General features: G+C 37.4%; 1 protein-coding gene across 2 annotated transcripts in view; it reads left to right on the forward strand.

The window, feature by feature from the left end:
* Positions 1 to 20,805, forward strand: part of LOC120628661 (tyrosine-protein phosphatase non-receptor type 4) — a 30,646-nt gene extending 9,841 nt beyond the window's left edge. The window contains exons 4-16 of one of the 2 annotated variants that reach the window (XM_039897209.1): positions 7,366 to 7,574; positions 8,161 to 8,313; positions 8,944 to 9,047; positions 9,134 to 9,274; positions 10,548 to 10,697; positions 11,080 to 11,329; positions 12,305 to 12,410; positions 12,956 to 13,198; positions 14,652 to 14,768; positions 15,310 to 15,533; positions 17,519 to 17,654; positions 18,629 to 18,840; positions 20,542 to 20,805. In XM_039897209.1, the coding sequence (XP_039753143.1) occupies positions 7,366 to 7,574; positions 8,161 to 8,313; positions 8,944 to 9,047; positions 9,134 to 9,274; positions 10,548 to 10,697; positions 11,080 to 11,329; positions 12,305 to 12,410; positions 12,956 to 13,198; positions 14,652 to 14,768; positions 15,310 to 15,533; positions 17,519 to 17,654; positions 18,629 to 18,840; positions 20,542 to 20,622 (2,126 nt within the window). In that variant the 3' untranslated portion in view covers positions 20,623 to 20,805. The remainder of the gene's footprint in view (positions 1 to 7,365; positions 7,575 to 8,160; positions 8,314 to 8,943; positions 9,048 to 9,133; positions 9,275 to 10,547; positions 10,698 to 11,079; positions 11,330 to 12,304; positions 12,411 to 12,955; positions 13,199 to 14,651; positions 14,769 to 15,309; positions 15,534 to 17,518; positions 17,655 to 18,628; positions 18,841 to 20,541) is intronic. The other variant, XM_039897211.1, reaches the window with a different exon arrangement.
* The last annotated feature ends 6,368 nt before the right edge of the window (positions 20,806 to 27,173 follow it).

Raw genomic sequence — 27,173 nt, forward strand, 5'->3', positions numbered from 1 at the left:
TATTAGTTTTATGCTGACCTGGTTGTTCATAGTAGTTTTCCAGTATGTTGCAGCGGCATAGATGGTTTCACTGGCGTCTACGAAGGTATGTAGTTCCCCCTCGTTACAGGAATCTGTACATCGTGGAATGTTTAGATCCTTTAGACATGCTAGGTTGTTGAGCCATTTTGACCAATGGTCTCTAAGCGTGTCGGGTATGTGGTCGTCCCAATTTATTCCGGTGCGCCATAGTTGCTGTATAAGTGTTTTTCCTTGTATTAAAACTGGAGTGGCTAAACCTAGCGGGTCGAATACTGACATGACAGCGCTTGCGACTTCGCGTTTGGTTGGTGGTCTCGTTTCTCTATTGACGTCATCGGGCGTGTTGCGAAGGCTGACAGTAAATCGTAATGCGTCGTTGTTGGTTTGCCATATCATGCCCAATGTCTTCCCATATTTATCGTGGTCTCCCAAATTAATGTGGTCGGGATGGTTGATTTCCATTGTGTTAATAGTGGATGGATAATTCGATGTCCATCCTCTTAGTTCGAAACCTCCACTTTTGTGTATGAGGTCCACTTCTTTACTTGTTCTTTTTGCTTCTTCGACTGTTGGGAAGCTTTGTAAATAGTCGTCCATATAATGACAACGTTGAATGGCATTCACAGCCTCGGGATATTTTTCTTGGAAGTCTTGAGCATTTCGATTCTTAACGTATATAGCTGAACAGGGTGATGACGTTGCTCCGAATATTAGCGACTTCATTCTGTATTCTTTAGGTTCTGCGTCTGTTTCGTTCTCTTTCCAGAGGAATCGTAAGCTGTCTCTGTCTTCTTCTCGTATTACGATTCTGAGAAACATTTCCTTGATGTCGGCTGCGACGGCTACCGGGCCTTGGCGGAACCTTATCAGCACGCCGAAGAGGGATTGTAGTAAATCAGGACCGGATAGTAAGGCATCGTTTAGACTTTTGCCATTTGTGCGTTCGGCGGCGTCGAACACGACTCTTAATTTTTCCTTTTGTGGATGTATTACTGCGAAATGTGGCAGGTACCAGGTTCTTGGCGAGGTGGGTTTTGTGGTGGCTAGTTCGGCATATCCATTGGATATTAGATTTTGTATTTGGTGAGTATATTTTAATTTGAAGTCTTCATTTTTATTTAGTTTTCTTTCTATGCCTTGTAGGCGGCGTAAGGCACTGTTTCTATTTTGTGGCATAGTTTCATCGTCGGATTTCCATAGTAATCCGCATTCGAATCTTCCTTCGGGCAATCTATGAGTTGTTTTTTCTAAAATATCCATGGCTCGTTGTTCGGGATCTTTTAGTGGTTTTCTTTCTGTTATTCCCAACGAGTCGAGACTGAAATGGTTTTTAATTAGTTTATCTATGTCTTCAGTTTCTTTTTCATGAATGTGATTTATGAAGAGGACGGGTTTTGAGGTTTCAGTCTTCAAGCCGTGAAGTATCCATCCTAGGCTGGTTAGGGATGCCACGGGCTTTGATGCGCTACCAGTCTTCAAGTCTCTTGTAACTATTAAGTGCCAGTTGTCTTGGCCTATTAACAGTGATGGTGGCGTTCCATCGTATATCAGCTGATCTTCTATATCTTTAAGATGGGGGCAATCTTCTATGTCTTCTTTCTTTACGGATTGTGCTATAAGGTTGAGTTGTCCGATTGTATGTGCCTGAAGATCTTCATATGTCCTTGAGAATAAACCTTTGATACGAATTTTAATATGTCTTGATTCTTCCGTTTTCATTTGATGACCGCTTATGCCTTCGATAACTAGGCTCTTTGCAGGTCCGGAGGCTCCTATGTGGTGGGCGACTTTGTCTACCAGCAGAGTGACTGTTGACCCCTCATCTAGTAAGGCCATGACGGTCTCAGTGCCATTTGGTCCGCACAGCTCTACAGGTACTATTTTTAAGTAGGCTTTTGAAGTGCCTATGTGATTTACTGAAACTATCTTATTAGAGTCTGGTTTTAATCTTTCTTGATGCAGTAGCTCATGATGCTTTCTGATGCAACCATCCTTGCCACAAGGTTGAGTTTTGCATTGAAAGTGTCTGTGATTCGTTTTGAGACATTTGAAACACATCTTTAGTCTTTTGACTATTTCCCAACGTTCTTTGGTGGGTTCCTTTGTGAATTTGTCGCATTTGATAATATCGTGTGATTGTTCGCATAGGGGACATCTTTATTCTTCTATTGCCGAGGCGGTAAGGACGATTCTCATTTCTTCTTCGAACTCGCTGTCGTAGTTTGAATCTTCGTCACTTTCGTAGGTTGATTCGTGATTTGCCGTATTAACTCTGGCTCTTCTTATTGGTCGTGATTTGTTATTTTCTATTTTAACCTTCTGTTTGAGACGTAAACCGGGCTCATCAAATTGATCCGATATCATATTTAAAAACTCAGACAGCACACTGAGTATGGGTTCCTTTGTCCGGTGGCATTTGTATTCTTGCCATCGAAATCTTACTATGGTGCTCATTTTTCCCACGATTATATCTGATATATCGGTAGAGTAAAGATATTCCTTTCGGTCTAATTGTTTTATTGTATTTACGCTGTTAAATACTGCGCTAGCAAATGTGCCTATGCCCTTAATGTCTTCAGTCATTTTGGGCAATTTGTCGAGTTCTGCGATTTCGCTTTTTATTATATATGAAGGTTGTCCGAATCTTCTTTCTAATTCTGTTAATATTATTTCTGGGTTCGTGCTGGTGTATAGAAGAGATTTTACTGTTTGTCTTGCAAGTCCTTTGAGGGACTTCCTGATGCGAGCGGTGTTTTCGATGTCACTAAAAAATGATGCCGTGTCCTTGTAGTGGCTGATGAATGGTATCCAGTTGATGGGATCTCCGTCAAATAGGTACAGATCGTTAATATATATTGGTGGTTTCTTTGGTGCGGTATCCGTTCTGTGTTCGTGACTACTGTTGGTTTGTTGAACTGCCTTTGCTACTAGGTTTGATAGGATGTTCATACTGCGGTTAAATTCGGTATCTTGTGGCGGCGGAGTTTTGTCTATCCAATCGTTGACTAGGTCGTTTTCATCGTCCGGTTCTTGGTCGGAGTTCTCTGCTAGTTGCAATAGCTCCAATTTAGTACGAGCGAGTGCAGCTGCGGCGTCCGCCTGTTCTTTTTCTCTGTGCTGGAGTTCTAAACGGGCTTCTAGTTCTGCACGTTTGCTCTGCGATGTCCGTGATCCCGTCGCTTTTCTTTGCACGTCTTGTGGTGTGTTTTTCGCTGTGCTGCTTGAGTCTGTTGTGGTCGTAGTTTGATTGGTGCTAGTTGTTTGTTCTGTACAGGTGGTTCGCTCTGTACCTGACGTTTCGCCTGTTCTAGACGAATCTCCCGATTCGTCGCTTCCGACTTCCTTTTCCTTCGGTTGTGACTTCTTGCTTCGCGTTTCGATGGTACTCATCTTGGCGCAGGTCTTCAGTCTTCTTGACCCTAACAGCCCTAACGCCCTATCAGTCCTGGCAGAGGGTCCCAAAGGAAGAACACACTCTGACAGGGATGGAAATAAAGGTAGGGTGGTGAGGAATCGCCCGACAGAGGGTAACGCGTGAGAATCGCGCGCTCGGGTACCGGGGGGAACGCCCGATACCGTCGTGCGTGCCTTCCAGGAGGGCGCTATCCCACGCGAACCGTACCGGCGCGATCAGACTGTTACAGACTTACTGCCCGTTAAGGCAAGCTGGCAGTACCGTCTGGTATACTGCTCCCGCCGTTAGGCGTTAACTCACTGTTCACCGTTTGACACCGTTAGGTGGTGAACAGATGAGGCGCGGTAAACCGCTTTGAGTCTTCTCTTCTACGTTGCAAAGCGATCTTCCCAACAGGCCTCGCGGTCTTCGGCAGCTATGCAGAGCTTCGCCTCAATGCACCCGCAGCGATGGTGGATTCCTCTTCGTATGTTGAAGGTAAGACTTCTTGTAGGTCTTCTCTGCAGCGCGGCAAAACGATCTTCCCAACAGCCTCGCGGTCTTCAGCAGCTACTCCAGAGCTTCGCTTCAATGCACCCGCAGCGATGGTGGATTCCTTTTTGCCAATGCGTTGTAGGTGGGACTTCTTGTGTCTGTAGCGCGAGAAACGATCTTCCCCACAGGCTTCGCGGTCTTCGGCAGCTATGCAGAGCTTCGCCTCAATGCACCCGCAGCGAAGGGTTGATGCCTTTTCCGTTGCTAGACAGACTTCTTGTACGTTGACTTCGGTCTGCAGCCTGACTTGAACGATCTTCCAAGCCCGCGGAACCCGTTCCGCAGCGATAGGTTGATTCCTTTCAGTCTTGCTTCGCAGAAATGTTCACTGACTTGAGCTCGTCTCCTTTTCTTAGTTTGCCGGTTTCTTGGATCCGGCTCGAAGGACCATGCACTGTGGAGGATCGTAGACGAGTCCAATCCACAGTAGTGAAATAAAACAACAAGGTGTAGTCGTTTTACCGGAGATGCGTTCGCTTCAGAGTCAGCGAGTGAAGTGCGTGATTTGACCGCGTGAGGCGGGGTTTTATGCTCACAGAAGCGCGCGCATATCGGTATCTTTATTAGAGTATGAGACAAGGATGCAAATACAGGTAAAAGAGATAGCAATATTAGTAGACAGAGATAGTGATACATAAAGAGTGAAGCGGTTGTTTACAATTTGGTCAGCTTCAGTATGGTTGGTGACGGGGAAGCATCGACCGCTTAATTTAAATAAATCTTATGTTTAATTTTACAGCTATAAATCGTCTATATTTATTACTAATAAAATATACTCTAAATAGACTTATCGGAGATTAGGTCTCGCAACTAACTTATATTTTTCATACAAATAACCAATATATCTACCTTATCAACTATTAAAACATAACTTCCTTATTATAATAATCAACTGTTTGATACAAGGTCTCGTAAAAGTATTTGTTAATTTACTTAATCAATTTAGGTATCGTGAATCTTCAACACAATCCATAAAACAGTAATCCTTAATATATTAATAGGATTTTTCTATAAGTTTACGTTTTATATAAACTTTGAACTTATTGAGGATATCTCAGGGTTTTAGTATTTATTTACCTATATTATCCATAAACATATTCCGCAAGTCATCTTAGTACCAATAACACAAGCTACGCTTACTTTGAAGCTAGATGTCGATTTGTGTATTGTCGTAGTATATTTATTTATTTTAATTGCCACCTTTCGGTTCAAAGGGGCTAGCTACGGGACATTTCTCCATGAATCCTTTTTCTTGCTCCTTGGAGATTTTAAAAATCTGCTTAAGCATCTTTTGGACAAGTTCCTCTCCGCACCAGACTCATTGCATGAAGCAGGTTTACTTAGAGAGTCTGTACATAAAAAAAAACTGCAATTACAAGTTTTTATATATCTATATATATATAAAAGAGAAAGTGTGTGGGTACGTTCCGTATAGGCTCCGTATATCAGGAAATCTCCGGATTGACCTGGCGAGTAATCCTGTAAAGTTTGGTGACGATCAGACCACTCTTATTTTTGAACTGATATACCGCTAATACAGCTTTAATTTTAATTTCGCGGCAGTTTTAAATATCAAGATATTTAAAACTGCCACGAAATGCTGCAGACCTGTGGCAAGCCACCAAATGCTGGAACGACATCCCACCGCCTTTTAGAAATGTCAAATCAAAGTTTTGCTTTAAAAAATTATATCGCTATTATCTACTGAACATTCAAAAATCTAATGTGGCACTATCTTACAATAATAACTACTAAAAACTAAAAATTATTATCTGACTAACATACTTTTCCATTACTACTTAAACAAAAATGAATTTTCATCTCCTTTCCATAATGAAGTTTACTTTCTTTTATAAAGTTTATATATTTTTTTTTTGTTTTTATATGTGATTTCATAACTGGACTTCCCTCAACTAAATGGGTACTGACTATCAGCGAATACCAGCGTTGTGGGTACATTAGTATCCGGAACATTAAGCTGAGTCAGAACCTTTTTATTAACACGACACATCATAGACTTAAGCTATTAATAATTAAGTACAAAATTTTTAAGTTACTCCGTATGTAAGTCTGTTTGTGTTGTTCTGGTAAATAAACACATTCTATTCTATTCTATTCTATTCTTATATATTATGAGACTTAAATTAAAAATTCAATGATGTAAGTTTATTGTTTAAATAAAATAAAGCAAAATCTAGCCCGGCGAAGCGGGCTGGGTACGCTAGTTCTTAATAAAAAGGTATTTTAAAATAAACTCAATATGCATGTAGTTACATAATGCGTTCGCCAACAATTATCATTGCAAATTAAAATAGGACACAAGGAAATAATATTCTAATTATAAAATATAATTATGGGTTCTCATATATTTATTCGGTGAATACAGTAACTAAGCCTTACTGTATATTTTATGTTGTACGTATGTAATGACTATTTAATAACTTTTTTATTCCCTCGGAAACGGTTCTGCTATGTTTTATGAGATATAAAGTATGAGTGTATTTATATTTCTATCCAATGCAGTGATAGCCCAGTGATTTTGTTTTATTTTATTTATTTGTATTAAAAAAAGGACTGTAACTTTGCTTTCGGGCTTCACTTTTCACCTCTAACTTTTAGAAAGTTTGTCAACCTCCCTGGCGAAGCGGTGAGCGCTTTGTTTTAAATTGAAAGTCCCTGGTTCGATTCCCGGCAGGAGAGATTTCGAAATTCATTATTAACGAATTTTCTCTGGTCTGGTCTTGTGGGAGGTTTCGGTTGAGGCTAGTTACCACCTATCCGACAAAGACGTGCCGCCGAGCCATTAAGCGTTCCGGTGTGGGTTATATAGAACTGCCATACTCCTTAACATGTTAGACTGAATAATCACTTACCAACAGGTGAGATTGCAGCCAAGGACTAACTTGTAGTGTAATAAAGAAAACTTGCGTTTAAGCAAATTATTTATAACTAACTTTAACGGTGAAGGCAACCCTACTTATAAGACCAAAAAGCCTCTGCGCTAGCGTCGGTCGTTCGAATCATAATGATTTTCGATGTTTATGGTTATGAACATTGAATTAAGAATCCTCATTAAGCAATTATTGTATTCAGTGCATTGTGTCCAAGAACCGTGAAAACGCCCCGCGCACGTCTCTCTTTACACCCGCGGAATGTTTCTAGCTTACAAATTTTCTCCCATTTTTCCATTTTATGGCGAACGCTTGTAACTTTAAAGGTAAAATAATTACTGTCAACTGCTAAATGGTATGAAGTGACAAGCCGTTCGTCCGAGAAACTATTCTAAAGTGGAGTGATTTTTGATGCTTTAATGAATGCTAGTCGTGTCCACGGCGTCTGTATATTCTTAATTCTGTGGTGATGAACTTGATAACGATGCCACTGTTCTCTTCTAGCTGAAATAGGAGACTACAACGCAACGGAGCACCAACCGAATTACCTATCAGAGTTATGTTTGATACCCAAGCAAACGGCTGAAGATGAGAGACGCATAAGGGAATTGCATAAGCTACATCGAGGGCAATCCCCCGCGGACGCGGAGGCGAACTTTCTAGAACATGCGAAGAGATTGGATTGTTATGGTGTCGAATCGCATCCCGCGAAGGTAATCCTAAAATTTTATAAATACAAAAGTTTGTATGGATAGATGGTTGTTTGTGACTCTTTCACGCAAAAACTACCAACCAATTTGATTGAATTTTGTAATGGAAACTCGCGAAAAACCTTAAGTCTATATTTATAAACTATGCCAAATTAAATTCAATTCAATTCAAAATTTCTTTATTCATGTAGACATATCACAGGCACTTATGAAGCGTTCATACATTTTCCTTCCATTTGAACCGACAGAATTTGAAGCTGCGACTCTCTGGCAAACCGCGGCCTGAGCGCTTTATCCAACTAAGCTACGGCTTTCCAACCGCCGATGCCGAAATTAGTATTCGATTTTTATATCAGTCTTATAGCGAGTGTAGCGCCATCTAGTAGGAACAATTCCTCCAAGTGTAGGTAAAAACACTAATAATAAATCGTCAAGCGCGTTCAGACTGTAGAGGCAAATTTACTAAAATTATGGTCCCCGGCTCTGCCTCTCGCATACCTTTATATCCTCGTGTAGTATTATTAGTGAAGCCAACAGTTAGTAATTATAAGACAGCTATTGTAGCGAAAACCCTGTTACTTATTGCCAGGACTACCACGGAAAGGACATATTCATTGGCGTCACGTCAATCGGTATCGTCGTATTCCAGAACAGCACCCGAGTGAACACATTCTCTTGGAGCAAAATCGTCAAGATCTCCTTCAAGAAGAAACAGTTCTTTATACAGCTCAAACGTGAACCTGTAAGTGAAGGAGTTTAGCATTGAATGATTAAAGTAGTTAGTTATATTAATCATGAAAAATCAGTTCTTTAAACAGCTGTAAACCCTGTTATATATATATAATAGTAAAAGGTGAAGGAGGTAAATAACTTAATCATTTAATGATGCATGTCGTTCTGTCATCATTACCAATATCAAAGTTGATACAATCATGTGTCTAGCTGTAGTGTATGTACTGTCTGTAAATGCGAAATGAAAGGGCATGCTTTTTAATTCCACTCATACCCGTCTAGCAATCACTAGTCTTAAAACTTTAACCCAGGAGCTGTCGCATGAGATCTTTAACCCTCCAAGGTCAAGTAACTAAATCAATGAAACTGATTAAAGAAAACTTTCGAAGGCCGATATTGTTGTTATAAAAATGAGTGCGGTTGACCTAGAATCATCATCATATTTAACGATTGACGTCCACTGCATAGGGCTTTTGGAGGGAATTCCAAAATCCACGGTCTTGGGCCGCTTGTTTCCAGCTGCTCCCAGCGACTCGCTTAATGTCATCTATCAACTTCCTCGGAAATCGACCAACGCTGCGTTTATCGGTGCGGGGTCGCCATTCAAGCACCTAAAATAATATTTGGTAAATGATTCCAGTCGGAATCCTACGACACGGTGCTTGGTTTCAACATGCGTTCGGGGCGAGCGGCAAAGGCACTGTGGCGTTGCAGTGTGGAACGGCACGGATTCTTCCGCCTCAGGTAAGGTACCAAACATCAAGCTGACTGGTGACACTTGAACCTAGAGGATGACGATGATGATTATGATAATATTGTTATTTAACCAGGGCGCCGCGACGCCGACATTTGTTGGAGAGCTTCGGTGCTTTTGCCGGGGTCACTGCTCCAACCGTAGCCCGCACTGAGACCCAGGCTCTGGAAGATGCGAGACGGTCCAGGTCTAGCAACAGGAGTTTTGTGAGGTACTCGTAAGTTATTTTTATATCTTAACAGTTCGACCGCTAGAATATTCTGTAGTACCCAGATGCTACTTCGGCAATTATGTGAAATTAAAATAATGGGTATATAATTTAATCATTCAATACCTCCTTGTATAACAATTTATTTCATTAATAAGGAAAAACGGAAAACAGATAAAAACTAATTATTAAACGTCTATCGCGGTGTAATAGGGCGTGCCGAATCTTTAAAGTAGCCGACGGCCGCTTGCCGTTAAAAGTCAATAAATTAATATCTTTAAATCGTAGTAATCCTAGCTATGCTATTGATAGCTTAGACCAGGGTGCGTTGGGAACCCTCGTAGCTTTAGTTTTAAGTTTACGAATGTAGTTATCGCCATCACTACTCACTATTATATTGTACACATTTTGTATGTAAGCAACGCATCAAAAGTGCCATCTATGTGCCTATTTGAATAAAGAAATATTTAACTTTGCCTTTTACCTTAGGATGTTTAAAGTCAAAGCCAAACCGCGACGTCCAAGCTGCATCCTTAGCTTTTAGTAGAAGTAAAGATTTTTGTGACTAGATAGCTCGACCTTGAAAGTAGTAGCAAAGAAACAGCGTTGTTGCAATTGTTGCAGTTATTACGGGCACATAAGGCTGAACACGTACGCCTCAGGCCGTTGGTCACAGATGGTCATGTGTTTCTTGCATGCCCTGCGTATGTTTTCTACTCAACATCAGGTGGCCATTCGCTTGGTCCATCAATTCTTACTATTATAAAAAAAGCAGCGTTCAAATTTGCTTCCAGCTCGGACCAACCACAACAAACACGTATTCGAGCAAGCTAAAGACGCAATTTGAATGCCGTAGTAAAATTTAATTTATTTTATGCATTTACTCTTTATTGTATAGGTACCCTATACAACATTAACATATACAAAAATATAATAAAAACAGAAACACAGAGAAAGAAGTAGAATACAAGAGGCGGCCTTATCGGCGGTACATATACATACGAATAACTACATCATATTACATAAATACAATCTTCGCTTAAATGTATTTATTCAATACTCGCTGTTGCCGGCGTTCTTCGTCCCCGTTTATAACGGCATTTTTTACGAATCTTTTGGAAACCGTTTGTTTTCCTGTGATAAAAGCCTATATTACTCTCCGTCCTTTCAACTAGCTATGCCGAAAATCAAGTCGATTGGTTATTTTTCAGGACGTAAAGAAAAGACAAGCAAACACACTTGGAATTTATAATATTAGTATGGATATCCCGTTCTTCAACAGACGCAGCAGTTCCCGTACAAGAGACAGATCGGCCGGTGCTTCTCCGGCGTTGTCATGTGTCACTAACGCAGCCCGCGGAGCTAGAGTCACCGCGCATGAAGAGCCTCCACCTAGAGCCGCGTGGGGCGACGCCGCGAGAGACAACGAAGAGTGAGTTTCGAGATTTCCAGAACATTCTTGTCCCCATTTTCATAATTTCTCCTTCTTTTCTCCCAAAAGGTAGAATAAATAAATAATTTGATAAATAGATAGGTATACCACGACAATACAAACATCACCATCCAGCCCCAAAATAAGCATAGCCTGTAATATGGACTCTAATTTAGCTGATGAATATTTTTATGAATATAATAAACATAAATACGTATAATATATAATATCACGTTCATCACACAAACATTTTCCAGTTGTGGGAATTGAACTTGATTTCAGAAAGCAAGGTCACATTCAGCGCCTTTCGGCTGTCAAATGAAGTGTTAGCGACTAAGTTATCACGAAACTACCCCTAAAGGATGAATTATTGCTTTATCAGCAGCGACGGTGGTTTCCTCGAGCGCGCTCTACGCGTTCCATTCCCGTACGTAGATGAATCGGAATCGGAATCTGCGCCGGAACAGGCAGAAGATGATACGGAAGGTGTCGAGGGGGCGGTGTACGTCCATTTGTCCGCCGGACCGGATGGCAGATTCGGATTCAACGTCCGGGGCGGTGGAAACGGCGTTCCGGTTTTGGTTTCGAGGGTCGCACCGAGAACGAGAGTTCATTTACAAGAGGGTGATCAGGTACGTAATCCAATAGATGGAACTCCAAAATTTCTTTGTGCTTTACCGGGAGTTTAAACATTTGAAGTTAGTTCAAGGATTCTTTTAAAAGAGCTAGATTTATGACCGTTTCTCGATATTTTATAGCTGTTTCTGAGAGTTAGAGTTTAGGCTGTAGTGCTAAAGCAAAGCAATCTCACAGCGACATACCTACATGAGGTCGGGAATCATTAATCTTCCCGGGACGGGCTACAAACGTTGTGCAAAGGAGACACCGGTGCGTTCCTTGGAGATCCCGCAGCCTCCCAATATGTACTGAGGCTGGCTACCGATGGGTCTTTAATGGGTAGAAATCCCACATATCCCGAATTCTCGCGCAGAGAATCGGGTATCTTTTAAGAAGATTTTCCCCCGTCAACAAAAAAAAAATGGCTGTATTCCAACACGACCTTGAGACATTATGTAGGATACAAGGATTATTTACTTAAGAATAGACAGTGGCAATATAACTTCATGTGACAATAATTTACCATCAATATCACCCCATTATCCTTGGGTGGATCTTCGCTTGATCGAGCTAATTTCTTTTGCTTTGCTTTTTGAAATCTTCCTAGAATTTCAAACTCCCGTAAACATTGTGTCGCTCTACATTCCATCAATCCATTGTCATCTATGAACTCATGGACTATTATAGATGGTACGGTAGAAATATAATAAAAACTATTTCATAAAAGAATATGGCCATTTTTTATACTAATCTGATGTACTTATAGGCGAATGGGGTAAATTCAAATTCTTTTGTTTGCTTAAAACAAGAAAATATATTAAACGTGTTATATTCTATGATATGCAAATCATATAGTATATCAATTTACAACACAAGTTTAGCATTCAATTTATACATATTTTAATTAAACGTCATTAAATTATACAAAAAAATATTTCTGTTGAATGACAAATGTAATGTACTTTTAAAATGTTTGTCTCCGTCTCCAGGTAATATCGATAAACGGCAAAGACGTAGACGAAATGACACACGAGCAAGTTGTACAAATGATAAGAAACACGAAAGGAGTTCTAACATTATTAGTAAAACCAAACGGTAAGTTAACGTTATCCAGTTCGCAACACATAATAACCACATTAATTATAATACGCTTAATTACATTAATTATTTATAACGTAAAAAACCCCGACAAAATATAACCTCTTTTCAGAATAGTGTACATTTATTCTACTGCTGATTTCCATTAAACATTGCTAAGAACTCTCCCGATTAATTCACCTTGCAAACAAAAGTCTAGATCGGTTCAATCGTGCGAGTGCTACGATGCCACAGACACACACTCACACGCGCACGCACATCGACGCACACACGCGCAATCACGTCCAATTTAAATACACAAGTTGTTATAGATCTAGCGGCAACGGTATATCTGTTGCCGCTAGATCCATCATCTCTAAAAATTTCAACTGTCTAAATGTTATGGTTCATGAGATAAAGCCTGGTAAAAGAAAGACAGACAGCGGCGTCTTTGTGGTACGAAACCCAAACTAGGCAATTTTAAAGTTTTTTTTTTTTTTATTCTCTATTGCAGGATTATTTCAATGTTATTTAGTTACAAAATCAACCTTATTCCTTTCCAGCTGTATACGAACCGGAAACCGGTCCTGAAGAGCCAGCAGTATGCTTCGTACCTCTAGAACCATTAGAGCAATTGGAAGGTGACCCCTTAGAACAATCCATGCTCCTATTAGGAGACGGTTTGGCCAGCGGGGCGGCTTTGAAGCAGTACGAGACTTTGTTGAGAAGATTGTCAGAAGAGTGTTCTTCAGTCGCAAAACTTCCACAGAACATCAACAAGAATCGATATAGGGATATTGCTCCGTGTAAGTGACTTTTTATTTTTAATATCTGCCGATGATTTTCTTCTATGCGTACCAAAATATTATTGTAGAATTTATATATTATTTTTTATCTTTAATATACAACGTACAGCGGTGATAGCCCAGTGGGTGGGACTTTGTCTTCACTTTTGGGGGGACGAGTTCGAATCCCAGCACGCAACTCTAACTTTTCTAAGTTATGTGCGTTTTAATCAGTAAAAATATCACTTGCTTCAACGAGCATACCTGAGTTATCTATTAATCTTAACCCCCCTTCTCATTGTGGGAGGAGACCCGTGCCCTGTAGTGGGCCGGCAATCGGTTAATATGATGATGATACGCGTAAATGAAAACCGAAATAATACTTAACAGGCTTTAGAGGTACATTATGTTCTATCTCTGAGACTTAATAATAATAATAATAATAAAAATCCTTTATTGCCATACACTATTGTTAATACAAGATTAATAACTAAAAGAATCATCAATAAATATTAACAATATGGCAAATGACCGCAAACTCAGCCAGCACTTATCTGTGAAACAGAAAACCTAATAGTTTTTGAATAAACCACTGCCATAGTTTTCACTGAAAGAAATCAGATACACCCCTAACGAGCCCTAGTTTAAAAAAAATACCCCTTTTTAACCTGATATCGGCGAAAAAAATTATAAACAAACACACATACAATCGGTGAATACTTTTGTTGTAATACGCGCTAAGTTGTAGAACGCTTTCCCAACATATGTTGGCTCATATAACTTGAGTACAAGCCAAGAGTTGGCTTGAAGGTACTCAAGTTATTTGAGGTTTAGACCTTGTATGAGGTAAAGGCTAGGCTAGGCAATCAAGCTAATTAGAGCAAGAGATTAGAGAATCAGGCAATTAGAATCATTTCGGTTTCGTTTATTTAACCGGTTAAATTGAGTCCTCATATATTTATATATGGATGTATATAACAAACTAGGTATCTCTCGCGACTTCGTCCGCGTATAAGTCAACCTTAAAAGATAGACATATGCTGGCGCGAACTTTTTTGTAGAGTTTTTAGACGGGAACAACTTTGTGATTCATGACTTTATAGAAACTTTAACCGTTTACACAGCGCACGAAGCGGAAGCTCGCAAAAAGGAAAAACATCTCCGATTTTGAAACTGTCTTCATTGGTGCTATGCTACTATTGGTCTTAACGTGATGATAGCCTATAGCCTTTCTCCACAAATGGGCTATACAAAACTGAAATAACTTTTCCAATCGAACTAGTAGTTCCCGAGATCATCGCGTTCAAGTAAACAAACAAACTCTTTAGCTTTATATATTAGTATAAGATTACACATGTAGAACTCACCCTTTTTTTGAAGATATCCAAATTTGTAAAGAGTTTCTATTTGTTGTCTCTGGATCTAGTACTACAGTTTAATGCTTCTATCGAATATTTCCACTTTACTTTTGCAGATGATTCAACGCGGGTTATATTGAAAAACAGTCCAACCGGTGATTACATCAACGCTTCGTACATCAACATGGATATACCAAATTCCGAGTTGGTCCTAACGTACATTGCTACTCAAGGTTCGTAAAGAGAAGAAGAAGAAATACTTTATTGCACACAAACATCAAAATATACATAAAATAAAGAATAAGCAAAAGAACAAGAATTGTAGGCATGCAAAGGCGGCCTTATTGCTGCAAGCAATCTCTTACAGGCAACCTCTGGAAAAAGGAAAAGCTGCAAGAGATTTTTATTTATTTTCGAATATATATATATACATATATATTCGAAAATAAATAGACATACATAAACATAGATATAATTAAATATATATATATATTATATATATTTCTTGTGTGCGTTTGTATGTCACTGAACTCCTCCTAAACGGCTGGACCGATTTGAATGAATTTTTCGGTATACGTTTGGGCGGTACCCTGGATGGTTTAGATTCACAAATTAGCCCGACAGATGGCGCTGGGTTCCGCTAGTATATATTATATAATGAAAGAAGAAAAATACAAATAATACACATTAATAACGAGAAAACTTATTCTACTTTATACGTTTAATCAATATTGAATAATGTAATTATTGGAATATTATTTTGTTAATTTTTAGGTCCTCTAGCATCAACAGTTGGTGACTTCTGGCAAATGGTATGGGAATGCGAGAGCAGTTTAGTTGTGATGTTGACGGTTTTGGCCGAGAGAGGGCGGGCCAAGTGCCACCAATATTGGCCCAAGGTTGGCACCACGCCATTGAAGGCAACCAACACATTGACCGTCCTTACGAATAGTGAGCAGAACTTAGGACATTATACACGAAGGGAAATGAGCTTAAAGGTGAGTTCCTATAATATCTCTTACGTCGCCAATATGGGGCTATACTTTGACCAAATTTTGGAAGTGTTTCTGTGTATTGCGTTATTGACAGCTGTACTCAGGTGAAGCTAGTCGGGCATACGCCGACGAAAATTCACTTGAGTTATTTACTTTTTTTTTTATTGCACTGCAAGGTAGCCCTTGCCTGCATCATCACCTGGTGGTAAGTGATGATGCAGTCTAAGATGGTAGCTGGCCAACCTATTAGGGAGTATGGCAGCCATACCTCTGATCGGTTTCCACGCGACATCGCACAGACTAGAGAAAATTCAGAAATAATTAATTCCATGGGCAATTCCCATGCCGGGAATCGAACCCGCGGCCTCCTACTTAAATTCACAGCGCTCACCGTTGCGACAGGGAGGTCGACAAACTTTTATTCTACACGTATTTTGAGGCCAGTACCTAGGCTAAACCTCATTCTCAGAGGAGGCCATCATTTACTATTCTTCTTCTTCTTAGTCGTTTCAGTCTTGACAGACTGGTCGTGGTCGTCATCTGGGTTTTGTGGCTCGCTTGACAATACTTCGCCACTCTTCTCTAACGGTTGCCTTTCTTGCGCATTCATGTAGAGGAGCCTCGATTGTGGCCTTCACTTGGTCCGTCCATCTCATCGGTGATCTTCCGCGTGCTCTGGTACCTTCTACTTTACCTTAAACCACAAGTCGCTCAATGGACACGTCATTACGCCTGGACACGTCATTTATTATTATTTATTTTTAATTCAATTAGTACGGTTAACACCAATTACACTAATTAAATACATAGCAGATTAAAACGAGAACAAAAAAAAAAGAAAATACAAAAATAAAAACAGAAACAAATGCATAATTACAACGATTCAATCAACTTGCAATAGTTTTTACAATCCTGATAATGTGTGTCAAATTAGATAAAATTATCCCGCACCGCGCACTTTACCCCTCCGGTGTTTCATCCAGGACTCTAACCCTTCATTTTCAAAAATATTTAAGTTCAATAATATTAATTATTTCCTATAGTCCTAGTGAAGCAGTGACAGCCTAGTCGGTGAGGCTTCGGATTTACTTTCGTGGTGACCGAGTTCGAGCCCCGGCACGCACCACTGACTTTTCGGAGTTATGTGCTTTATAATTTTAGCAATTTAAATGTCACTTGCTTTTTTTTCGCTGAGTTTCTTGCCGGCTTCTTCTTGGTAGAATCTGCCTTCCAAACCGGTGGTAGAATCACTACACACAGAGAGACTTTACGTTTCAAAAGTGCTTATATTAAACCTACTTGAAATTAATGAATTATGAATTTTGAATATTCAAACGGTAAAGGAAAACATAATGTTCCCGATGGTGTGTGAAGTGTACTAATCTGCACTAGACCAGCATGACTAGGGCTTAAAACTCATCTATAAGGGTCAGGGCAAATTAAAACACAGAATTTCTTCAATGACTTGGCTAGCGTGTGTATCGGTTGGCGATTTGCGTTGTAGAGTTGCGGTCAACGTCTCAAATTTTGAACCGCCGCGCTCTTGGCTGATGGACGTTTTTCCATCTCCGACACCTACGTTCCGTTTTTGCGCATTCTTCATTTTACCAAACCGTAGACAACATTTATTGGAGCAATTTTATTAATTACTAACTAACTAGGGCTGTCAAAGACAAAGTCAAAAATATCTTTATTCAAGTAGGCCCATAGGTGGCACTTTTGATGCGTACATAAGAATTACACGGTAGTGAGATGATGGCGATAACCACATTCGTAAACTTAAAACTAAAGCTACGAGGGTTCCAAACGCGTCCTGGTCTAAGAAGAAGCCCACAACAAACTTAGCCGGGTATTTTTTTTTTGTTATCACCATCTCACAATGTCATTTTAAATGCTGTTTGCGTCGCTAACACCTTCTCATTCTGAGAGGAGACCCGTGTCCCGTATTGGGCCATTAATGGTTTTAAGATGATAAAGTGGTTCCACAGGAAAGCAGTAGTGGAGCTACTCGCAACGTGACCCAGTTGCAGTACACCGCGTGGCCGGACCACGGGGTTCCAGAAGATTCCACCGCCTTCATCGAATTCACGCAACTTTGTTCGCAACTTAGAAACCATCGAGCAGGTTGGTAGCTATAATAATAACCGGGGTATAATCGAGCGAATATGAATGTATATTGAAGCTTTAACATTTCAGAAAAGTACAGGAAACCTTTGTGTAGCTGAGTAGAGTATATACATATATGCTTTTAAACGTGATACCGAAGGTACTCGCAATATTAGAATTTTAATTTAGCATAAGTTTAAGTAATGTATCAAAACACATTTAATACTTTGAGGCTACTTACTATACAATTTATGATTTTCGTAATGAATAAGTTGTTAAGAAAAAAATATTGTTAAATTTTATTATGATGTTGGAAATCACCAACTGCTGAGTTTCTTTGCGGCTGCATCTTGGTAGAATCTGCCGATCCGGTGGTAGTCACGAGAAATTGACATACTTGTCGTTTTAAAAGTGCTCTCATAAGGCCTACTTGAAACAAATAAATTTTAAATGTTAGTACCATAATTACTGAAAATGGCTTATTAAAATACTAAGTGAGCGAAAGTATTGTGGCGACAACAAATCATGAAAACGGCCAGTTGAAAACACAAATTTTAGTTGTTCAGTTATATTTATATATATACATATTAACTACGGGTCCCTCGCGACTATTATGCTATCGCGGGCTTTTTTTTTACAACTTTTAGAAGCAAACAACTTTGTCATAAATAATCTCAAAAGAAAAACCCGGTTTTGAACATTCTTCATTGATGCTATGCTCCTAATGATTTTAGCATGATGATATGTAGCCTTAAGCCTTCCTCGATGAATAGGCTATCCAAGACTTAAGGAATTTTTTAATCGGACCAGTAGTTCCTGAGATCATCGCATTCAAGTAAACAAACAAACAAACTCTGCAGCTACATATATTAGTATATAAGAATACCTAAGCACGTAGCAGTTTTAGATTTAAATTGAATGAAAAACAAACCCACTGGGACGCTATCTCGGCACCTTGTGAACCCCAACCTACTTTAGTTTTTTCTTTTCAGCCATTCCAACAGTAGTCGAAGAGCTAGTCGCGGAAGAAGAGCGAGTGCTTGAACCGCCGATGATAGTCCACTGTTCTGCCGGAGTTGGTCGTACTGGGGCTCTTATACTAGCTGAGACAGCACTGGAATTGCTCGCAAGAAGACAGCCTCTATACCCCCTAGATTTAGTTCGGAACATGCGGACTCAAAGGCCTATGTGTATACAAAACGCTGTGAGTATATGTTTAGTTTTATGTCAATAAAAGCAAATATTAATCCCGTTAACACGAAATACTGTTGAAAGGTGCATAAGTATATAATTAACTTTGACGGCCGATTGGCGCAGTGGGCAGCGACCCTGCTTTCTGAGCCTAGGCCGTGGGTTCGATTCCCACAACTGGACAATGTTTGTGTGATGAACACGATTGTTTTTCAGTGTCTGGGTGTGTATCTATATATTATAAGTATTTATGTATATTATTCATATAAATATTCATCAGTCATCTTAGTACCCATAACACAAGCTATGCTTACTTTGGGGCTAGATGGCGATGTGTGTATTGTCGTAGTATATTTATTTATTATATTTCATAAGGAATCACCCTTTAAAAATATTAAATCGAAAGAATCATATTTATTTTTCCATACAAAAGAAATTAAAACATTTTAAGTGTTTTACTACCTGACGCGTACCTAATAAAGTGACATTAGTCACTTGTTTATAATTTTGCATTCGATGTTAGGGCTGTATCTGATTTGTTTTAGTAAATACTATGGAAGTGGTTTACTCGTAAACTAGGTTTTAAAATATTAAAGCGATAGAAGCATATTTATTTTTCCATACAAACGAATTTAAGACATTCTAAGTGTTCACTACGCGATGCGTACCTAATTAAGGACAGTTGCTGTTGACTATAATTTTGCATGCGATGTTAGGTCTGTATCTAAAAACTGAAAACTATAACAGTGGTTTACTTTGAAACTGTTAGCGTTTCGGTTTCACAGATAAGTCTCAGAGACAGTACATAATGTACCTCTAAAGTCTGTGAAATATCGGTTTTCATTTACACGTTGTATATGAAATGAAATAATACTCCAACAATTTCCAACCTGAAAATTATGGTATTGTTAATTTCTCAATGCGAGCTAGGTAATACAAGTACCTACACAATAAAATTGGTATTTTACACACTGTTTGTTAAAATTAATTAGACGTCATTTGTGTTATTTGCAACGAATTTGCGTAAATATATTATAAACAAATAAATATACTACGACAATACACACATCGCCATCTTGTCCCAAATTAAGCGTAGTTATAGCGTGTTAATAGTTAGTTCATTTGTATTAAAATCGTGCAAATCTATCTATCTACCCATTTTTGTGTTGGTAGATTGCCTATGACACTCTCAGATATTATATAAACTATCACCAGTGGCGTGCACTTCATAAAGGCTTGAAAACTCTGCCTACCCTAAAAAAATTAAAATAACTCACTATAGTACGGGAAGAGGATTTTCAAAAACCCGTAGCATGCCATATCCAGCTGGACTATCACTACGCAAAAAAACACGTCCATCTCGCTGTTGCTGCGTGAAACAAGGACAAATAAATGAATACTTTTGCATATCATAATGATCATCATCGTTTTCAACACATTACCGTCCCACTACAGGCCACGGGTCTTCTATCAGAACGAGATATTTTTCCTTCACCGTTAAAGCAATTGATATTTTGATTGCTTAAATTAAAAACGCACATAGCTCCGAAAAGATGGAGGAAGGTTTCTTTCTCTCTCTCTCTCCCCCTATTGTACCCTGAGAGCCAGCCTATTAACTCTCGCTGACTACTCGACTGTCATATTTGTCATACTTTTGTCATATTTGCATATATAACTTGAGAATTTTAATGGTTTTTTTTTAATTTGTTTACAGAGTCAATACAAGTTCGTATGCGAAAGTATCCAGGCGGCGTACTCTCAAGGCATTAGCACTTTAGAAAAATCGACGAACTGATGGCAGGCCCCTCCCCTAGGGGAAGTTTATACGAAATTAGCACATATTTGTAACAAGGTAACGCTGTGGTTCCTTTGCCAGCCGGTCGGTCATAGCCTTATTTCTCTAGATACACTTTTGATACATGAACTAGTCTAAAGATGTAATTATATTTATAGTAAATTAGCACGTGTTTGTACTACATTAAGGTTGTATTTATTTTGGGCATATTCGAAGAAAAATCTTTACAATGCAAAGTAGTACGTTATTGTACCAATTAGAAAGGTGTGTTCCCTTTGGGCATACCTTTATTGAAAGGCATATTGTATGTAAAGGTCCATTAAAATAGCTCGTATTTGTAATGTTGTAAAGTTCAGGTTTGCTTGTGGACTCGTTGGACATAATCGTTTGTTAAAAGAAACAATGGATTTAGATTTTTTGAGAAGTATTATAAGATAATAACAATTATCGGTAAGATTGCGATTCGAGATTTCTACCAAAATACAACATAGATTGGACCAATATTTCGCTGAAAACTCTGGCTTGATGGCAGATCACAAATTTATATTTATCTTTATATAACTTATTCTATAAGCAACATTTGAACTCATGTTTGCGTTAACCGCATACATTGCAAAATACAAACACATAATATAAGAACAAACTAATGTGTCGAAGTTTCTGATGTTAATTTTTGACAGTTATTGTCGAATTGAATTTCAAAACCTTCGGACTTTTATCAATGTGCGTAGAGATTCAATAAACCGAAAATAATTTTTAAGTCCTTAAACAAACCATTATGAGTTTTTTTCCATCGACTTGACAATATATATCTACATATCAACAAGGGTTCTTGAAAAGGGAGTACTACGCAGATGGAATCCTAATTAATGTTAAAAATGCGAATCAAACATTCGCTTTGTTTGTACTTCCTTAACATAACTATGCAACCAGTCAATTCCATTTTTGGTATAGAGTAAGTTTCAAGGAAGGAATGTAACAAAGGCTTCTTTTTATCCCAGGATAACCCGAGGTTCCCACGGGATATGCAAAAAACCGTAATAATCGGGAACGAAGAAACCGGAGAATATTCAGTACCTATATCGTTAGTGAAATAGGTCATGATACTGTAAATAATTTTCCGCAACGCAAAGTCAAAAGTCAAAGTCAAATATTTCTCTATTCAAATAGGCACATAGATGGCACTTTTGATGCGTTAATTATATACAAAATGTGAACATAGCAATGAGTAGTGATGGCGATAAGTACATTCGTTAACTAAGAACTAAAGCTACCACCACAACGGCTCCAAACCGCCCTGTTCGAAGAAGAATCCCACAACAAACTTAGACGGATGTTCTCGTTGTTATCACCATCTCACATTGTTATTTGAAAATATTTAGGATGCAACCTAATTATATGATGCGTTGATTCTCTGAACGTGATATACCGATCTTGCAATCGAGCAATAAGGATGCTTTATTAGGCATGTAACAATATACTCTAAAATAAGTTACAGGCAAATGCATGTCAATGTAAAAATTACCCAATGCGTAATAAGATCTCTAGCGCTCCATTTACTTGACAATCTTACTACGTCTGCAATACTTGTTTTTATAAACTATTTATTTCTAAGTTTAAATTATTTTTAGATTAATCAGTAGATGAAACATAAGACCGCGTTCACACCATGCGTGCAACTTTTCGTCAAGTTTCCAGTGTATTAAAGAAGCGAATTAAATACGCCCAGTGTACGTTTTAAACTTAACAAACTCGAAGCTTCAACTTTCCGCCAGGGAGACCGTATAATTTGATTAGTTTTACGCAAACAGCAAAATGGCGTTTGTTTACATGGAAAGATACACTAGCATTGTTTGAGTAAAAGTAGCATAGTGTAATGGCAGTGTAGAATTAAGATTCTACTGCTGCAGAAAGCAGCGCGATGGAGTAACGTATATAAATATATAATAGTGAAAGAATAGGCCAATAATATTATTGCGAGACAACCTTTTCCCTGCTGACAATCATCATCATCACGTCAACCAATAGACGGCCTCAGCTATAGATGGGTCTTTTGTAGGGAGTTCCAAATATCACGGCCTTGTGCCGCTTAAATATTTCTTTTTTATTCCACTTACTTTTTGAAATGTAAAATTACTCGTAAAACTTGTTTAATTCGGTGTTAGGTCCAAACGTTTAGAATTCAACATTATTGGGTAAAAAGCGCCGCGTTAAAAATCGGTGACGCGTAAATATGCATGAATACTGAATACCCGTTGATTTTAAGTATACCTCGAAGTTAATGTTCAGTTTACTTTATTCCAGCGCGTTATTAAGGCGTGTTAAAAAACGCCCAAAGTAACGAGGGTTTATTGTAGACTAGACTAACTAGCCTTATATAAACTTTACAAACACACAAAAGTGTTCTTCAAGGTATCGGGGCCCAAATATATGTGCTTTAGATCGTTCACCAATACCTAAGATAGTAACATTTTTAAAGAAATCTAAAATAACCTAAAATGTAGATATATATTAACAAATAAAGGAACAATAAAATCTAGACTGACTTACAAAATGTAGCTCTTAAATAAACCTATTATCAAATAATCATACTAATTTATAGACAATGTGTTATAAAAAAGGTAATTAATTCTTTCCACTTAAAGTAAGAAAATAACTGTATACTTTAAGTCTTCCAAATTATCAGACGACTTAAGATATTCCACATTTGCTACCAGCCTAAAATATACTGTCTCTTTCTTATATATAATATTAAATTATGTGGGTTAAAAGATATCGTCAAATCTAAAGATGATAGGTTATTTCTATTCCTTACCACTTTATGTAAATTTATAGATAGATACACTCATCTTAAATCATAATAGGTAGGTAATTTTCGTAACAAGCTCAAAGGACCTTGTGATTATGGGATTAAGGTAACATTTGTTTTGTATAATCTTTTGTGTCTTACTCATGATTCGGCCTGACTTAGATCTCGTATTTCAATTGGAATAATAACCTCCTCAGAACCTTGGAACTTATTATTTACAAAAATTATATTGCTTTGTTTGTTCAATGACTCAGTAAACATGCAGTGATAATAAGTATATGATTATACTAGAGACCCGCCCTGCTTCGCATGGAGGCAATATATGTAAGTATATATGTTATTTAATGTCGCGGACGCCACCCACCCTCCCCCCTTTTTAAATTTCTATAAAAGGATGTGCTGTAAAAGACAGTTTTGTTCTACGTGAAATGCGCACCGTATTTAACGTATTTTATTGGATAAGGAAAAATACTATATTATTTTAAATGTCTTGGAAAATGACCCGTGCTTTTTTTTGTAATACGTAAAAGATAAAAATGGTTATCGTATGTTATCCTTAGGAGTTAAACATATACTATCGCCGACTTTGTAGAACATTAATTTGAACTATCTCGTAAGGTTTAGCCGGCGTTTGTAATGTAAACTTACAAAAACATGTTTTTTTTCTTTTTTGATTTTCTTGGCTTTGCTCTACCATAATATCCATTTACATATAACCTTCCTCTTGAGCACTCTATTTATTACTAAACACTTTACTAAAATCCGTTTCGTATTCTAAGAGCGTTAGCAATTTTGTGTTATATACTACGTTAAGAAGAACATAAAGGCCGTTCGCGGCAATTACTATAAAATTAGTGATAGGTCCTAGACATTTTCCCATCACCCTTAGTTTTAGTATGTCCAAATCGAGTCCCATGTACCGAGTACATGAGGTTGTACAGCAAACGGTTGTACGCGCGTTACAGTGCGTATGTATATTTTTAGATCGCATTGTTTTTGGGTATTACGTAAAATAAATCGACACGTGTAGTTAGTACATATCCCTCCCGTTGTGAATTTTCATCCATCCATATTGAACACATGTTTTGAACATCTATCTCACTACTGGAATATTTCATGTACATTTTTCTATACTATAGACGTAATTTCCTGGTATCTTATAGAATTGTACAGCCTGTTTTTTTCTATAATTTTATTGTTTTCACTACCTACTTTATGTCTTGATTTGATTTTTTAAATATTACCTTAATTAACTACATTTGGTTTTGGTGGTATATTTTCATTTAAATTTTCGAAAAATTAATAAAAATAATGTTCGAAAATAGAATAAAGAACTCCTCAACGGACAACAGATAATCCTTTGTAATCAATGCCGTAGTTAATGGTACCTGCACGGGATACAGTCTTATATTTCTGTAATATATGGCAGTTAAGAAAAACTAAAACTTCCGGTAACATCAATGTAATCTTCAAGTCAAGAATATTTTTTTATAAATCAGGTCCAGTCATTACGTCTATCGTTTTTTATAAACATTATTAACTCCCATGTCTTGTTATTTATTTTACTAACCTAATGTTGTATCATAACTCCCAATGTTTAAGTGTAGGGTATAGTTAGTATAGTAGATATTTGTCGTAATTCGGTTGTATACAAATCGTCTCTGAATCTATAAGTATACTTTAATTGGTTGATTAGAAAACTAAGTAAGTAAAATAATCTAGATCCATGTGTATGATATAGAATGGTAACATTTATTGGTCGGTTGCGGGAAATCCTTTTGATGTGCTCCTGACCGATTTAACTTATTATGGAGGTTTATCGCTCGGGATGTCACAATAGAAATGCGTTCTAAACTAAATTAACAAGTTTAAGTGCTTACCATGACTTGTAAGGGTTACCGGTATGGTTTACATTTGGAGTATAAAATTTATTAAATAACGCTTAAATCAGACAGAATGTGAACGGGGTTGATTGACCGCTCGTATTCGCTCTTACCAGCCCGGCGGGGAGCGTGTGGGACACACGGTCGTGTCACCTTTCTATGTTACTTTGACCCTGTGTACATATGCATAAAACGGGTTAAATAGCGGTTCTATATAGAAATAATCCCAAATCATTGATCAAAGGAAAACATTTTAATCTCGATTTTTTTTAATCAGTTTCTGTTCCTATCCTCTTTGACATTGTACATCCTTAAAGAATGATACAGTTTAAAAATGTCAATGTAGTAGAGATTTGTGTACAACCAAATATGCACCATAAGTAGTTGAATTAAGACATATCGTGGTTTTGCAATTAGGCCCGTACTAGAACATTCACCCCCATTTTGTAATACTTTATGCATTACGTAAAGTTTTGAATTTATATTGGTAACATTGTAATAATAATTATACATATTTTTTACTCCATTTCATACTTGAACAAATAAATAGTTTTTAAATACTCAATCGAACAGATAAATTTATTTTACTAACCTTAGTACATTTTTATTCATAGTGAAGTTTAGAGTTAGCAACGAAGAAGTTAACTTCGACTACTTTAAAATAAACTCAAATATTTTTTTTATTTCATTTGTATACCTACCTAAGATACTTAATCAAAATATATATGATTTATATTTTTTAAGAGCATCAATGTTCTGATCTTTTTAGTTGTTTGAAAATTAGAACCCACAATCACAGGCTATTCCTAAATACTTTGTTATAATCCTTTACACAATTTTCTCTTAATTTTGAAACCAATTAAATTAATATATTGTAATGATTTTTTCAATTACTTGATACGTAAAAATGTCATAAGAGTATAGTTTTATCTCAGTTAAATTATTTTAATGTATATTTTTGTTATTAATTTATCCTTTACTTGTAAATCTAATATTTTATTCTTATTAAGCTTAACAAATAATAATGCAAGTTAAATAATATTTTTATATTAATTTCTTTGAGTGTAAGCATTAGAAATTATTAGATTTATTTATTATTAGTCGTAATATGAGTTGCAATTGATGTCATACGCATAAAAGAATTATTAGTTTCTATTTTTTTTTTTTTTTTAGCGTCTGGAAAGTATTATGTAAAAGAGTGAATATAATGTCTAGTTACGCTTAAATTACGTTGTAATTTATTATTAACATATAATTAAATAATTAGTAAACGCTATTAGATTTTTTTAATGAAACTCATCGAAATTATAGATTCAGATATATTTTTTGTAATCATGTGTATATTTTTAACCCTTTTTAAGCTTTTCCTACTGAAAATAGATTTTTTGCCTGTTTCTCTTGCCAAAATAAAAAAGTAGAACACAAATATTTAAAGTACCCAAACGATACGACGTTGTGCGACTCATGTTGGGAATAAATAAATTAATGTTATTCAAAATGAATTTCATGTATTTCCAATAAATACACTGATACTACGATTAAATAAGGCTCAACATACGTCGCGTGACGTAGCTTCGAGTGGGGTGCTATGCCATAGACTTCATTCATTCTTGCCAAATTAATTTATTCCCGTGTATCACAAATAATAGGTATAACAGAAGTTTTATGAAAAATTTAAGAATTATATCAACATTTATATATAGTATGTATTTGTTCTGAGCACGCATTTGTAAATTTTAGACTTAATTTTTTTAAATAAATTCACAGGGCCCTATATCTGCTATGGCATAACATTGTATTTTGTTTCGCAAAACGGGCGGAATAGATGTGTTTCTATTTATAAAGCATGTAATATAACA

Source organism: Pararge aegeria, chromosome 13 (assembly GCF_905163445.1).
Source record: "Pararge aegeria chromosome 13, ilParAegt1.1, whole genome shotgun sequence".
NCBI classification, from domain to species: Eukaryota; Metazoa; Arthropoda; class Insecta; order Lepidoptera; family Nymphalidae; genus Pararge; species Pararge aegeria.